The sequence below is a fragment of the Apium graveolens genome, chromosome 2 (genome assembly GCF_009905375.1).
Source record: "Apium graveolens cultivar Ventura chromosome 2, ASM990537v1, whole genome shotgun sequence".
In the NCBI taxonomy this organism is placed as follows: domain Eukaryota; kingdom Viridiplantae; phylum Streptophyta; class Magnoliopsida; order Apiales; family Apiaceae; genus Apium; species Apium graveolens.
Genome location: NC_133648.1, coordinates 1115996 through 1132574, shown reverse-complemented (window position 1 = coordinate 1132574; position 16579 = coordinate 1115996). Strand labels below are relative to the sequence as shown.

Sequence of the window (16579 nt, the reverse complement as noted above, 5' to 3'; positions counted from 1 at the left end):
AAGGGCTCATTTGTTAAATCTGAACAAAATTTTCTGAATTGTTAAAATTTTTGAATCAGTAATAATCTGAATAGTAATGAATAAGATTGTTTGAAAAGTACAATCACTAATAATATTAAGATAATACAACATATTAAAAATGAAAATATTTTTTTAAATATATATATATATATATATTTATATATATCTGTGTGTGTTTTTTCAAGAGAGAACCCTTTTTATATATGAAACCGTAAAGAACCTTGATTTTATTATAAAATTTCATCAAATTTATTGCTAACGTAGAATAATAATTATCTATTAAAATATAATAAAAAGTTTAACAATTGAAATTTGAAAAAAAAATGATTTAAAATTTGATTCTATTTTAAAATAATTTTGGATAACTATGATTTTATTGTGATTTTACTACAAAATAATTTTAAACAATTTCATCAAATTACAATAATTTTTAAATAAAAAATTGTGCAATTTATCATTAATTTGGTAATTAAAATTTATAACTATATATGATGAAAAATGAAATAAATTATATATTTATATTCTTTAAATAATAGTTCATCTCTATATAAAAAGTATTTCATGTATTGACATCCCCATATATATATAAGCTTCAAAAAGTTTACGCATTTTTCTATTTTAATTCAAATAATTATACATTTAATTATTTTTTATTCATTCAGAAGTAATTTAAATTAAACTTTTATTTTCTAAATATAAAACATGAAATTTAAAATTTTACAAACTTTTTTAGTCACAAAACAGATTCCACAACATGTGTTTGCATACTACCAGGAGGACAATAAGATTGTTTTTTAATAAAAGATGAATAATATTAATCAAATGACAAAATATAAAATTGCTACAGGAGAATTGAAAGAAGCAAAATGACATAAATATAAAGCAAAATGACATAAATATAATTTCACTGTTTAGTGGAAATGTAGAAGACCACTCGTCCAACACTTATTCAAGAAAAATCTAGACGTCCAGATGCATAATATTTGAATCAAACAATTTGAACAGAGGAAAAAAGAATGGTTCACTTCATAGTCACTCATTCACCCGTTAACAAATGGGGCCTAAGGGAAACTAGCAATCTTGCCCCCGTGCATCGCACACGGAAATTTCTTATCATCATGAAAATTAGAATAAGGAAAATTTAAATAATCCATGAAACTTAAAATTGGCATATTCTGGTTGAAGATTAATTTTGTTGTACATAATATTGTTCATTATTTCTCGAAGAAATGAAATATGTTCTTGCAACAAAGATGCATTTGTATCAACATTATCTTACATTACATTTACTACTCAAACATAAAAATATTAATTTAGAATATAACCAAGCTTAATATTTTAAAAAAATTTATTGCCTTTACGGATACACAAAAAAGGATCAAAATATAACTTTCAACCGATTATTTTTTTGAATAAAAGACAAATAACATTACTAAGAAATGTCATACAAGAGAGACTCCGACAACATACTTGAAGAAGACGTAAACACGTTTTGACAATTCAGAGAACAGGGCAATTTAGCTACCAAGTGAGCAACCCCATTCGCTTGCCTTTTAACAAATGAAACTGAGAAACCTGGTCTAGAATCCAAAATATTACTGCAGGCACTCAATATTATCCCGACTTCCAACACATTATCACCGGGACTCTGAAGCGCCCGGACGGTTAGAAGAGAATCTGATTCAATGACCACTCTGTCATATGGCATAGTAAGAAGCCATTTCAAACCTTCAAACACTGCTAATGCTTCAGCTTCAAAAACAGACATTGTCATGGCTTTACACATTGTTTTACCACTAACCAGGCTCCCATTATGATCTCTTAACACCAATCCCATAGCAAACTTCGATTCTCCCACTTTTACTGTTGCGTCAACATTAAGTGTAAGAGTTCCTAACGCTGGTTTTTGCCATTTGGATACAGCCGGAGAGCTACTAGTCGAACTTCCAGCTGGTTGGAGGAAACGTTTCTCCCTTGCTTCTCTCCACTCTAATACAATCTTTGAACTCCACCCCATTGCAATATCCGCAGTCACCACTTTATTCTCCCAGACTTTCTGATTTCTGAAGAACCAAACACCCCACAAGACTCTAGCAATTAATAAAACTTCATCCGAAGAACTTGTGTCTAACTTGGCTAATAACCAGGAAGCTGCATTTTCTGAGCTCGTCAAATCATAATTATAACCACAAACAGACCAACAAGCTGCTGCAAAAGGACATTCAAAAAAGATATGGAAAATATCCTCAAGTCCCGAGTTACACATAGGACAGCTAAGAGGGATCTGCACTCCCTTCATACTCAACCTACTCTTCACTGGAATGTTGTTCCTGCAGAAACGCCAGAGGAAAATCTTCATTTTGTGAGGCAAGTCTAAGCTCCACAACTTACTCCACCCTTTCGATTGCAGAACAGCTCCTACACCCACATTCCGATTATGCCATAATTGATATCCCGTTTTAACTGAATATTTTCCATTAGTAGTTCTAGTCCAAGCCAGACGATCTTCCACAGGATGCTCCGGAATACGAGTTGCCAAAATAAGGTCAGCATCCTCTCTAGAAAAAGTTTGCAGAACCTTTACAGCGTCCCACCGCCTTTCGTTCTGGATGAATAACTGCGACACAACCAAATTATTATCAGCATACATCCTGGTCTGATCAACCTTAAAATCGCTCTTCCCATGGATCCAAGGATCTCTGGTACATCTGATCGAATCACCCCAACCCAACACCCACCTGTAGCCTTGCATAACTTCGTTCATAGCAGTGACAATGCCCTGCCAAATGAAACTCGAACCTGGGGGAGCCTTTGCCTGAAGAACATGGGAGTTAGCAAAATATTTCGCTTTAAAAAATCTGGATACCAACGAATGAGGTTCATGAATAAACTTCCAAACATGCTTTGCCATTAGAGCAATGTTGTAACCATAGAGACTACGGAAAGCAAGACCACCCTGACATTTTGACATACTCAAGCCGTTCCAACTGACCCAATTTATCCCCTTTCTATCCGAAGAACCCGACTGCCACCAATATTTATTCATCATTACTTCCATCTCAGTGCACATAGATTTCGGGAGAAGGAAGGACGACATACAATATGAGGGAATCGTAGTGGCTACATTCTTAATTAGAACGGTTTTCCCTGCACGAGAGATTTTTTTGGCCTTCCATCCTTGAAGCCGTTTCCACAATCTTTCCTTGATGAAACCAAAAACTCGATTCTTCGACCTCCCTACCAATGATGGCAGGCCTAGATACATGCTGTTCTGCAGATCATTAGAAACTCCCAGAATAGTTGAGATCGCAGCTTGCCTTTCCTGTTTAACATTTGAGCTGAATGTAATTCCTGATTTCAGAAAGTTAATTGATTGCCCCGAAAACGCTGCATACTCATCCAAAATGTGTTTAACAACCACAGCTTCAGTATTGTTTGCTCGAAAAAACAAAAATGAGTCATCCGCAAATAGGAGATGAGAGATTACCGGGGCAGAATTACTGACTTTGATGCCACTGATGGAGCCATCTGACACAGACTTTGATAATGCCGTAGAGAGGCCTTCCACACAGAAAAGAAAGAGATAGGGAGAGAGCGGGTCTCCCTGTCTAATCCCTCTCGAAGGCTTAATGGGACCAATGTTCGCACCATTGAAACAGAATTCATACGAAACTGAAGTCACACACATCATCATCCACTGCACCCATTTAGTACTAAAGCCCATAGCCTGCATCCTCCTTTTCAAATAAACCCAATCGACTCTGTCATATGCCTTCGAGATATCTAACTTTAGAGCCACATCGCCCTCACTTCCTCTAGCTGGCTTCTTCATGTGGTGTATAAGTTCAAAAGCAATGAGCACGTTATCATTAATACTTCTTCCTGGCACGAAAGCAGCTTGATTTTCAGAGATAATGTGTGGCAAAATAAGTTTAAGCCGATTAGCTAGAACTTTTGATAAAATCTTGTACAAGACATTGCATAAAGCAATGGGGCGAAGATCTTTCATACAACAAGCATTCTCTTTCTTAGGAATGAGTACCACATTCGTATCGTTAAGATTAGCCGGGAAAGACTTGTTATCCAACCACTCCTTACAACAGGCAAAGACCTCCCTACCCAAGATAGGCCAGAATTGTTGGAAAAAAGCAGGGTTTAATCCATCCGGGCCACTAGCTTTGTCTGGATGCATTTGTTTCACCGCTACACTGAATTCTGTAAAGGTTATATCAGCCACCAAGATTTTATTGTGAGCATCAGTAACACACCTATTCACCTCACCAAACTGCTGATTCGTGTTATGTTGATCCCCCCTGAAGATATCACTAAAATACTCGCTTACCATTCTGCACATACCCTCCATATCATTAACTCGAATTCCATCCTCAGACTCTAGGAAAGGTATACGATTTGTTTTCCTCCGTGAAGAAGCAGAAGCATGAAAAAATTTCGTGTTGGCTTCCCCCTCTGTCAACCAAAAGACCTTAGCCCGTTGTTTCCAATAAACTTCTTCATGTAAAAGCAATTCATGTAATCTCTCCTTCTCTTCGAAATACAACTTGACTCCGTCACTATCTACCCGATTCACCAGCCTTGCTAACAGCCTCTTTTGATGTTTAATTTTGTCCCGAAATTTGTGAAAAAAGTTTCTCCCCCAACGAGCCATAAACCTGGACACGGACAGCAACTTTGAGATAATGTGTGAAGGAGGAAGAGCAAGCCAGAATTCAGAAGTCTCCTTGTGAAAATTAGGCTCTTGAAGCCAAGTATTTTCAAACCGAAAGCGAAATTGCTTATGAGTGAATGACATACTAAACAGATCCAACAAGATAGGGTCGTGATCCGAAGCAACAGAGTGGATAACCGACAGCTTGCACAGCGGGAACAAATGCAACCACTCTCGAGATGCAAAAGCTCTGTCTAAGCGTTCTTTAACCCAATCGATTGTACCTCGAGACTTTTCCCAGGTGAATTTCCCTCCTTGAAGATCAATATCCACCAAGTGAGAGTCATCAATAGCTGCTTGAAAACCTGCCATTAGAGACGGAGCATGTGGTGCACCACCCCATTTATCAGCAGCCACTAGTAAATCATTAAAATCTCCGATAATAGACCAAGGAAGCTGGGTCATACCAGCAAGAGAACGAATTAAATCCCATGACATTTTCCTGCGAGTGCTTTCTGGACAGCCATAGAAACACGACAAGGTCCACACAGCAGAACCATTATTAAGGAAATTCACATTAATATGGTTACGAGAATAACCTGTAACTTCACAACTTACATTATTTTTCCAAAAAATAGCTAACCCACCACTACGACCTACTCTATCAACTGAGAAACAGTGAGCAAAACCAAACTTAACTCGAAGAACTTTGATTTTATTTGCAAAGGAAATTATTTCAGACAGAAAGAGAAACTCAGGTTTGTGAACCTTTAAAAGGTCACCTAAAGCTCGAACTGTTCGAGGGGAACCCATCCCTCGACAGTTCCAACTTAAGATATTCATTGTAAACGGCTAGCTTGCCTTGCAAGCGTAGCCAAATCAGTAGAAATAGAACCTGAACAATCAGTATTAGAAAGACCAGCTTCAGAACGTACTCCGTTGTTAACGCCCTCTATCTCCATAAAAGTATTATTCTCTGGGCCTCTCCTGCGTTTATTGCTATCCTCCATATTGAGCCCACTTAACTCTTCTTCTGTTGGCCCAACTGGGTTTTTAAAATTGACCGCCAAAATCCCCTTATCTTTATTATTTGAACTACCCTCCTGTTGAGACTCCTTAACAGATGGGATACTACTGAATTTACGCCCTTGACTTCCAACTTGCATTATCTGATTACCAGATTCCCCCGAAAATTGCTGATTTAATTTTGAATTCCCGTGATTTGCGACCCAATCAACATCCCTCTCGTCCCTGAGAAATTTACTCTGATCCTGCCCTGACGCTCGCCTAGCCGGAGCACGCAGCCACAGACCCCAATCTCTAGCTTCATCTTTGGAACTCATGCATAGTTTATTCTCACAAAAACGTTCAGTGTGAGTCACTAGCCCACAAACAAAGCAGAAGTCCCCCAACCTCTCGTATTTGCAGTTAACAATGTTCTCCGTCCCATTTTTCCTGCAAATTTTCTTCTTGCGCTTAAGAGGTAGTCTAACATCAAAACTGATCCTGATACGCATACATTCACGCCAAATACTCGAATTGTTATTCGGATCATAAGCTACAAACGAGCCAAAGAAATTTCCAAGCTGCTTTCCTGCCACTTCTGTCATCAAACCTGAAGGGACACCATACAACTGTATCCAGCATTGTAAGTGAAACAATGGTACCTCCAATGGATCTTCCCCAGCACAAATCTTACCCAGGACAAGCATTGCTCCGTCAAAATTCCAAGGCCCACCATTAAGAACCCAATCCATATCATCTCCATGGTAAAACTGAAATAAAAACACACCTGGTTTGAGGTCTTTGATGTTTAACCCCCTTGCCGGACGCCATATATCCGCCATTTTAGACTTCATTGCCCTGACATTCAAACCTTTCTCTGTCAAAAAGCGACCCACAAGGCACAACTCGAATTTGTTTGAAAGATCTCCCGCTTCTTCATCAAACATGAGTTCAGTGTTCTCTTCATCCTCGATTCCCATACCTGCCATCCTCTCGTTGATATCTTCGACCCTATCCATATCAAAACTCTCACACTCTTAATCAAAGGAGGAGAGAAAAACAAAGGCTCTCACTTCATAGGAGAGAAATATATTTGGCCTCTTATATTGAAAATTCAATATTTTAACATAAAAGAGGTTTTTAACTTTCAACCGATTATAGAATATACATTACTAAATTTGTATGAATATAAAATAACTATAAAAATACATTTTCTCTATCAATCGCTTCCCAATTATATATATATATATAATTTTAAAAAAATATCTAATTAAATTACATGTACTGATAAAGTTTTACATATTAACTTGAGATAATATAAAAATGTATTTTCTTTATCAATTGCTTCCCAATTATATATATATTAATTGTAAGAAAATATCTAATTAAATCACATGTACTGATAAAGTTTTACATATTAACTTGAGATAATATAAAAAAATGCTAAAATATAAAATTTTATAATTTTTAATAGAAAATGTATTATTTAAAGAAGTATAGTTTAGTCAAAAATTAGGTAAATATTTTTCCTCTAAAAATATAAAACTATATACAACATTTTAATGTAATAACATGAAATCTTTTTGACATTATTAAATAAAAAAAAAACTAAAATTATGCACAACAGCTGTCACCATATTTAGACAAACACGGCTCAAAAAAGTTCATTTCTATACCGGCTAAAAAACCCAAATCGGAAGTATGCATACTACAACGACTGATCAAAGACCTTGCCTAACATAGACTTGAGGATTCTAAAGAGCCGTGATGTGCATAATGGAAGTTAGATATGCATTTGTTCTTTCTTAAATTACATCTTTTATTGTTACTCTTTATCAATTTCATTGTAAATATAAAAATGCATACTTCTGCTTACCTAATAATTGATTCCTATTGATGAATTAAGACTTTGTCAGCTATTTATGTCAATTATGTGAAAATCTGAAATATGTTCTTTGTTTAAGTTACTGTATGCAACAGATCTTGCACTTGCGACCCCATATTGTATAAAATATTAGTTTATAACCTGCTTACATACTAGTATATGATTGGAATTTCATTTGTAAACATTGATCTTGTTAAAGGCAAAAAAAATGTTGAAGAAATGGGAAAGCATTGAAAAAGGGCGAGGGAGGAAGATAGACAGTTTTATATCTGCTAACAATGAAAAAAAAACACATTAGACACCTTTGTAAGTCTTATGTATCTTCGAAATATTTCAAATAAATTACTAATTTGTTTGGATTTTGAACGATATGACATGGGTTCTCTTTTATTGAAACAACGTATTCCACAATCTTTTCTTTCTGAACATTCCAAACGGATGCCTAAAGAGTTAAATTTTAGGTGTGGTAAATATATTTGGCCATGAATATTTGATGCTAATATGAGGAGATTGGACGAGTTTGATATTTTTATGAAGTATTACGGAGTAACAATATATGGTCTTGTGCAATTCGATTACTACAACGATGACATGTTCAAGGTTAAAATATTCAAGTCCACCGCAATTGAGGGTGACAGGCCAAAATAAATTAAAAAAAAAATTATTTAAAAAATGAAGATAATGAAGATTGGAATGCTGGAGAATATGTATTTGGTGTGTAAACTTTAGAATTTGACAAAATCTGTGGTCTTTGGGTATTCAATGCTTATGAAAATTATACAGAATACTATTCAATGAAAGTTTATAGATTTGACATTGATCCAAGAATTTATAATATGGTGAGTGCCATGTTTCCTTTCAATATTTACTATTGAATAGCTTCGCAAGTTAATTATATTTATACTGACATAATTACAATGTCCAACTAATTTCAGCCGTTGAGCAATGATTTAAAAGGCCTTTACCAGAAATGGAGGAATCTGTCGTATGTTTCCTTGTTGATTGCTTGAAAACAGTGGAATGTGGAAATAATATGGGAAGGGGAGCGGTGCTTGTTTGGTAAAGGACGGCTACAATTTATCAGCGAGGCAAATGTTCAAGCTGGAGATACTTTAGTGATGATTAATTGTCCTTCGAAGGGACCTAATACTGTATACACGACCATATTCAAGAAAAAGGATGAATTGGATGTAAGCGTTGAAGGTAAAAATTCGATTTGTCATTTACAATTCATGTTATACATGAAATTAGGTACTTAATACTCATACATCTACTAAGAAATTTAAAACATCTTAGTTTCAAATAATTACTCTGTCAAAAGCCAGGATTAAAGGTAGTTACACATGACACTCTGAAAAGGGTAAATATAATTACATATACATTTTATCTGTTGAAGAAGGCGATCCTACAGAAGGACTACCTAACTGGCAAACTGAATATTTGGTTTCTGATTCTCCTTATTTTGAATAACATGTCTATCCATTTGGCCTGCACCTTCGAGAATATGATAATTTGGGTTATCTTTGGATTTTAAAGACATTGATGACGGAGATGTAGAGCTTGTATACTGCATATTTGGTTGACTGGTTTCCTGGAGAGGCTGTAAAGGGCTTCTTTTTTGAACTGTTACACATAATAGTTGCATTAGTCAGGTAAGAATGTGTTGTGCTCCCTTACCAAGGTAGTTTTGTTCAAGTTTTGGGATTTGATTTCGGTTTGTCTTACAGGTTTTGTGGTTGCAAGAAATAATATTGGCATAACAGTGACAAATTGTACACAAAATCTAATCTCACCGTATACCTTAGCAACACGTATAAAAACATATATCTTATAGATTCATATATATTTTCCTTTAAAGGCCTTCTGATTGATGGTCATGAGTATTACAAAGAAACGTAAATGCCAAACATTTTTCTTCCGGCAGAGTACATGGTAGTTTATCATGTAAGATTATAAAAACAAACACACTAACATGTCAAATTCGAAGATGACGGCCTGCTGGTACACGAAATTATATCAATTTCTGCAAGAAAAAGGAAACACGGACAGTGGGAATGACACAAGTACATAGTGAGGGAGCAAGCATTCAAATCAAGAACATTTGGCGACCAAACAACAATTCTATGTTGATATAAGTAACTAATATGCTGAGAAGTACTTACCTGTTGACATAAAATTACTATAACCGGAGCTGTCTTCACAACTTGTTCTGACCGAGGCTGTAAACTCATTTATACGAATGAAACTATATAAGAACAACAATATCCGATATACACACATCAATATATACAAAAACCTACCCACATTCACATCCTCAGAATTTGCATTGATATTAGAAAGGCTGGGATGGACATTCTCTGAATTTCGACTACGGATGCTACGCTTTAATCCTAAACAAAACATCAAACATATGATATTCATTCTCCACATTCTAATATCAAAAAAACAGTTACACATTCAAACAATCACGAACCTGTAAGTGAAGATCTCGAAAAAAATTTCTTTGAACCTGGATCCATATTTATAAGGAAAAATCATTCAGAGCACCATCTTCGTTCTGGTATAGAAAATAGAAAATAGAGAAAGAATGCTAATGCTAACATGAGAAGATTATGATGAAACACTACCTGCTACAAAATAGGACTTATACGTGAGTACAATTTGAATTTTTAAATTTCAAAAAGTTGGTTCTATGTGAGTTATAAACTGGATCCATGGGTAAAATACTAAAAAAAATCCGGGTCAAAATTCTTACCCATGGGTAAAATACTAAATGGGAATTAGGAGAGATTAAGAATATATTGATAAAAAAATTCATGAAATTATGAAAAAATAATGCTAAATGTATCAAATTGATACCCAAAAAATTTCAAATGCCACGTGTTCATGTAAGCATAATTTATTTCACCAATTTTATGGGTATATTTGAACTTCAACTTTCTCGTAATTAAGTTATGATTACAAGTTCAATATAAGGTTTACTAAGCAATCAGAGATTACATGGTTAATTTTAGCAAGTAATTAGTATTTTTATATTAGATGGCTATGCAACTTGTGATAATCATGGTTGATCATGTTAATTAACTTCTCATATTTTTTGTTGTAACTACAAAAATCATTTCACTGCCGGTTTAAATTGCAGCAAAATCAAATACGGTAATTCATTTTAAAATCAAGAAATAATGAAATAACGTCGGTTAAGTAATTCCAACAAGTATTCTTTTTAGAAAAAAATATTTAAGTCGGAGAAAATAAAAAAGACAATTTATTTTACTTCAAAGATAATTGCTTATATACTAAGCAAGTAAAATATTAATTTTTTAAATAAGGGTAATTATGTAATTGAACGAAGGACCGTACCAATCAAATTTTTAATATTTCGTCTTTTATATAATAGTATAGATAGTTGGGTTATATCGAAATAAACGAGGCCGTAATAATTAGAAGAAGTTATTTTTTAATAAAAAAGTGGACCCTCTATTACAATAAATATTGTATATAAAGTTATAGGGGATGTTGAAAGTGTAGTTATCTTGAGGTTGAAAATGTTTTATTTAATCTCAAAATAAATGTTGTATTTAATTTCCGTATGTATTAATTAATTTTTCTTTCTTTACAACTTTGATGTTATTGAAAAAAGCTCTATCATAATACGGGTACTAATTTCTAACAATCGGGTGTTATATAAGTCATATATAACACACTATTTCAGAATCCTTAGATCATTATTTTAAGAACCTATATTTAAAGATTTTTTTACACTTTCGTATATATATTCCGCGGATGGGTTTTTCTTCTTTCTACGGAAATTTTCCACGAAAAAGAGAAAAAACTATCCACGAAAGGGTAAAAAGAGATCTGTACCCTTGAAATATAGATCTAACGGCCTCAAATAGTATGTTAGATAAAGTTTAACCAACACACTATTGGAAGAGGCCCTTATAAAATATACTACTACTATTTTACAAATAATATTATCTTTCATTAAGGCTAATACAAATTTGAGAAATGAGCATTATGTAAAAAACATTAAAAAGAAAAAAACAAAACACGAGATACGCATTTCTCAAATGCGTATCACAAAAAGTCAAAGGCTCCTTAATAATTTTTTTATAGAAATTATCTATTTGTTAAATACGTATTAGTAATACCCAATTTACAAATACGTATTAGACGGGTATTTTTAGTCAAAATTTTCAAAAAAAGTATTTTATCACAAACTATAAAAAAGAGGTATTTTTGTCATTTTTTCTAATATTTATGAAAATGACTCCTCTATCACAAGTCTTGATAAAATCTTAATCAAGGATAATATTTAAAATTGAAAAATCGAAAAACCAAACAAGGCCTTGCGAGTGACAATCTAACATCCCGCAAAACTCCCCAAATTACCACCAGATCTCCGGTCACACCCCCGGATCAAAATCAAGCTCATAATCACCGGACCAGACCAATAATAAGCGATGAACAAAAATTTAAGGCGTTTTTCCGGATCGAATCGGATTTCGGATTTCAGATTTTTTTAATTTTTTCAAATTTAAGGTGTATTAACCGCATAATTTTGTTAATTATTTTTCAATTGAACAAAAATTTAAAATTAAAATTTTATTCAAAAAAATTTGTGAAAAAATTAAAATGCGCCTTAAATTACGTATATAAATTGAGACGGAGAAAGTATTTTAAAACGAAAAATATAGAAACCCAGACACGGCCTTGTGACATCCCGCAAAACTCCCAAAATTACCACCAGATCTCCCGATCACATCCCCCAATCAAAATCAAGCTCATAATCACCGGACCAGACTAGTAACAAACGATGCACAAAACAGCCCAGGCCTGGTTCAGCGGCCCAAGCGCAAGCGCCAATGATCTCCCAACCCAAACACCTTCTCTACTCGCTGATTGGAACGCTTACGCCGCCTCATCGCGAGCTGCTGAAGAAGCAGAAGATGCTGCCCTCGGTTTCGATATCGAATCCGCTGTTCGTTCCGCCAATGACAAAGTTTCCGGTACTTTTAATGTGTATGTCTTATTTCTCGGGATCGGAAAATTTTATTCATTTATCGAGATTAAAAATGGACAAGATATAATAATTTGTGTTCAAAAATACGTTCAAAAGTATGTGTATAGTTTATTAAGTGTTGCCTTTGACGCGAATAAGTTATTCATTTATCGAGTTTAAAAATATGTAAAATACACTGTCTCGGAATGAATTATGTTCAAATATACTATGTTCCTGTTTATAAGTATGTGTATAGTTTATTAAGTGTTGCCTTTGTAGGATTGTTGAAAATGCACGATTAAGTTATTCATTTATCGAGTTTAAAAATAAGCAATATACACTGTCTCGGAATGAATTATGTTCAAATATACTATGTTCCTGTTCATAAGTATGTGTATAGTTTATTAAGTGTCGATTGTTAAAAATGCACGAGTAAGTTATTCATTTATGGAGTTTAAAAATAAGCAAAATACACTGTCTCGGAATAAATTATGTTCAAATATACAATGTTCATGTTCAAAAGTATGTGTATAGTTTATTAAGCGTATGTCTAGTGTCTATGCATATTTACTGCCTTTCTAGGATTGTTAAAAATACACGAATAAGTTATTCATTTATCGAGTTCAAAAAATTTGCTGTCTCGGAATTATCGTTTTTCAAGTTTAAAAATATGATGCTCATGTTCGAAGTATGTGTATAGTTTATGAAGTGGATGTCTAGTGTCTTTGCATATTTAATGCCTTTTTACAATTGTTAAGCAGTGACTTTTTTTTTTATTTTTCAAATATTGATTTCGTTAGTTTGTGTCTTTAGTGGTAATATAAATCAATCGTCGGGCATTAATTTGAATAGTTTGTGTATGATTTAGCGAATGAGGTGAAAAGCCTTTGTTTGATTGTTTAGTGGTGATATGATATGTTTCGATGATCGTACATTGATTTGAATATACTTTGTTTATTTTAGCAAGTATTTAAAAATTTGTGTCTGTATGTCGTGTTGTTTAATGCTTCATATATTTGTTCGTAATATTTGGTTAGTTAAACGAACAGTTTAAGCAATGTGTTATCTGTGTGTACCCGGAAAAGTTCTATTGTATGTCTGACTGTGTGTTATGGTGTAATGAGCGGTAAGGTACTGCAAGGGTGTGAATTACTGGATAAAGCTAATCTTTGTAGAGTTATATATGAGAAAGTGAATATCGCGACTATGTATAATTCTGCGTAAGCTAACAAATTTTTCATCTTCCACATGCAATTTCCTTTATACGTTATTGTCTAGATATATATCTTGATTGTTCGTAATCCACAATTTAGTGTAACATATTTTTTATATAACATGATAACCATTTCCAGAAGGTTGATTAAAAACTATTAACTTGGATGCTGTCTCCACCATACTGTCAACTTGATTAATTTCTGGGGTTTGAACACTACTCGTCATTTGAGCTATTCTATTAAATATATATTTTCCTACTCAAGAATTAACTTTTTTAAAAGAAAATTTAACAAGGAAGTTCCCGGTTACCAACTTGACTTTGTCTTTATAAACCGCTGATACTAGTAGATTATTTACTGACATTGTGGAAATGTATATATTTGGTCTTTATTAATTATTTCCTCATTTCAGGGTTTCAAAAGGTGTGCGAGATATACCCGGAAGCTTCCAATCTAATGTTCCTTCAGGGAAATCTCTCTTGTACTTCGGATTACTCCTTGCTTCAGGGGTATTTTTTATCTTCATCGCATTCACCATGTTTCTCCCTGTTATGATGCTGATGCCTCAGAAATTTGCCATCTGTTTCACTATCGGATGTGCCTTCATCATTGGTTCATTCTTCGCTCTCAAGGGACCTAGGAATCAGCTCGCGCACATGTCATCTAAAGAGGTATTGTCCTTGTGCCTAATTTTTCAGTTATTTACATGGTTTGGTTGCCTGTTATTTATTTAACTAAACGATTTTTTAAAAGTCAGAAGATATGTATGTTTTTTGTATCACTATTCGTTTTTCTCATGTTTGTTTTCATCATTTTTTGGTGCAGAGGCTACCATTTACTTTGGGATTTATTGGCAGTATGGTAGGCACCATTTACGTTTCGATGGTGCTGCACAGCTATGTTCTTTCTGCACTGTTCTCCGTTTTACAGGTAATAATCCTTTTGATTGTTTTAAGAGAAAATTGGGTCTGAGGTTGACCTCAGGTATCTTACCTAAGGTTATAACAATTTTCCATACAAATGCTGGATGTCATTTTTGTAATAATTGAATCTCACCCCAAGTATTTACAAAAATATCTCCACTTGTATTGTATTTGTTTTAACCTCAGGGCCAGCAATCTCTTGTTTTAAATTTAAAATTCTTAGTCCATTCTATGTGTATTCGATGCAAAATTATTATTAAGGTTTAGGGAATGTAGATAAGTATAATGCTTATATTTGCTGATGGTGAATTGTATTATTCTTCTACTTTGTTTGGCATCTCTAGTAAAACACAAAACTTAAAAGTGCGGGATGGGCTTGTTTAGTGAGAATACTAGTCTCAACTCCAAAATTTACCTTCTTGGCTTTTTGCTTGTCATACCTGGTCCGTAGCTTATTACAATCATAATGAAAGTCCTTTTGGTTAACATCATTCCCTTGTATATTGTAACACAGAGAGGTTTGACAATAAATTATAAAGTGTGTTTCACAATGATTGGTATGGATCGATACTGCGAGAACCTCCATATTCTTATGTGTGCTTTTCCTTTCAATAGATTCGTGATTGGTTGCTCAGATTCCCGTGATTAAGAATTTTTTTAAATTTTTTCCTCATCATTTAAGAGCCTTCATTATTATGATATTTTCAATAAAAAGGGAAATATCATCCACGAGGACTGCTCTTATCACTACTTACTTTTGTGAGAATATTTTGCTTGGCTACCATCTTACTTCTTTGGTAAAATATACATAAGAAATGTAGTATATGAAATAAAGGCGCTATTGCTTGACCAATGATATATAGAAGTATATGGAGCTAAGGTGGGCAATATTATAATACCACAGATCATATCATTATTCTGGTTTAAATTATCATTTATCATTTTAGTTCCCATTAAACCATGCACACTGAAATTACTTTTACAAAATGTTTACTTGATGCGCTCTTTCAAATTTGATAAATTAAGATTAATCCTTGTCATACTTTGTGTATCTTTCAATATTGTTATGCAATTGTAACTTGAGGTTTCTCAATGTCATCAGGTTCTTGCACTTTCTTATTATGCTCTTTCCTACTTCCCGGGAGGATCTGCTGGCTTGAAGTTTCTCTCTTCTACTCTAACCTCTTCAGTACTAAGATGTTTTGGAAGGTGATAAAAATCATATTGATAGCCTTATAAACTTATACAGCCAAGATGCTGCGATGCTCGGATATCAATTTATTGTGTAATTTATGTCTCGCGTGGGTGAATGACCCATTAGTATTACTTTGGTTAATCTTTTTGTCCTTCATTTATGAATTTGGATTTCTACAAACTGAATGAGTTATGAGTCACCATACCATTTAAACGGAAACAAAAGTTCCTTTCATAATCCAAAAGAACGAGAGTTAGAAGCTGACTGTTTATTTATTTACTTAGTCTACGTTCTATGATGACTTAGCACTTCAAAAGGAGAACTTCTGAATTGAGGCTCTTGTATCAAATTAAGAAGGGAATGTTAGATGTTGCTGTGTTCTGCTACTGAATTTTTTAGTTAGTTGAACGAGAATTACATTCGAGCCGGCATATTTTCCATTATTGTGATGTTATTCGGAAATTAGTAACTTTATATTTCTTTTGGGCTTCTCTTTTTTTTTATTGCTCATTTTTACACACGCACATACATAAATCGAACTCCTGATTTTCCGCAAAAGATACAGGAGTTCAACCTTTGTTGACAATTACAAAACTTTTGGGCTCATCTTGTTATTTTTTTTTGACGAAATACTTTTTAGTGGACTTACAAAGTGAAATATTATTGGA

At 33.9% G+C, this 16579-nt stretch overlaps 1 protein-coding gene across 1 annotated transcript; it reads left to right on the top strand.

Annotated features, from left to right (window-relative positions):
* Positions 1-12254: 12254 nt before the first annotated feature.
* Positions 12255-16324, top strand: LOC141705324 (protein transport protein sft2-like). Its single transcript, XM_074508331.1, has 4 exons — positions 12255-12599; positions 14206-14464; positions 14619-14723; positions 15819-16324. The coding sequence occupies exons 1-4, from the start codon at positions 12394-12396 to the stop codon at positions 15927-15929; spliced, it is 681 nt and encodes a 226-aa protein (XP_074364432.1). The 5' UTR covers positions 12255-12393; the 3' UTR covers positions 15930-16324.
* Positions 16325-16579: the final 255 nt, after the last annotated feature.

Excerpts from the sequence above, each read along its gene's own strand:
- LOC141705324 (XM_074508331.1), top strand. The coding sequence starts at position 12,394 with ATGCACAAAACAGCCCAGGCCTGGTTCAGCGGCCCAAGCGCAAGCGCC. Across the intron at positions 12,600-14,205 it reads GTTTCCGGTACTTTTAATGT|GGTTTCAAAAGGTGTGCGAG; the intron begins GTATGTCTTATT and ends TCCTCATTTCAG. Across the intron at positions 14,465-14,618 it reads CGCACATGTCATCTAAAGAG|AGGCTACCATTTACTTTGGG; the intron begins GTATTGTCCTTG and ends TTTTTGGTGCAG.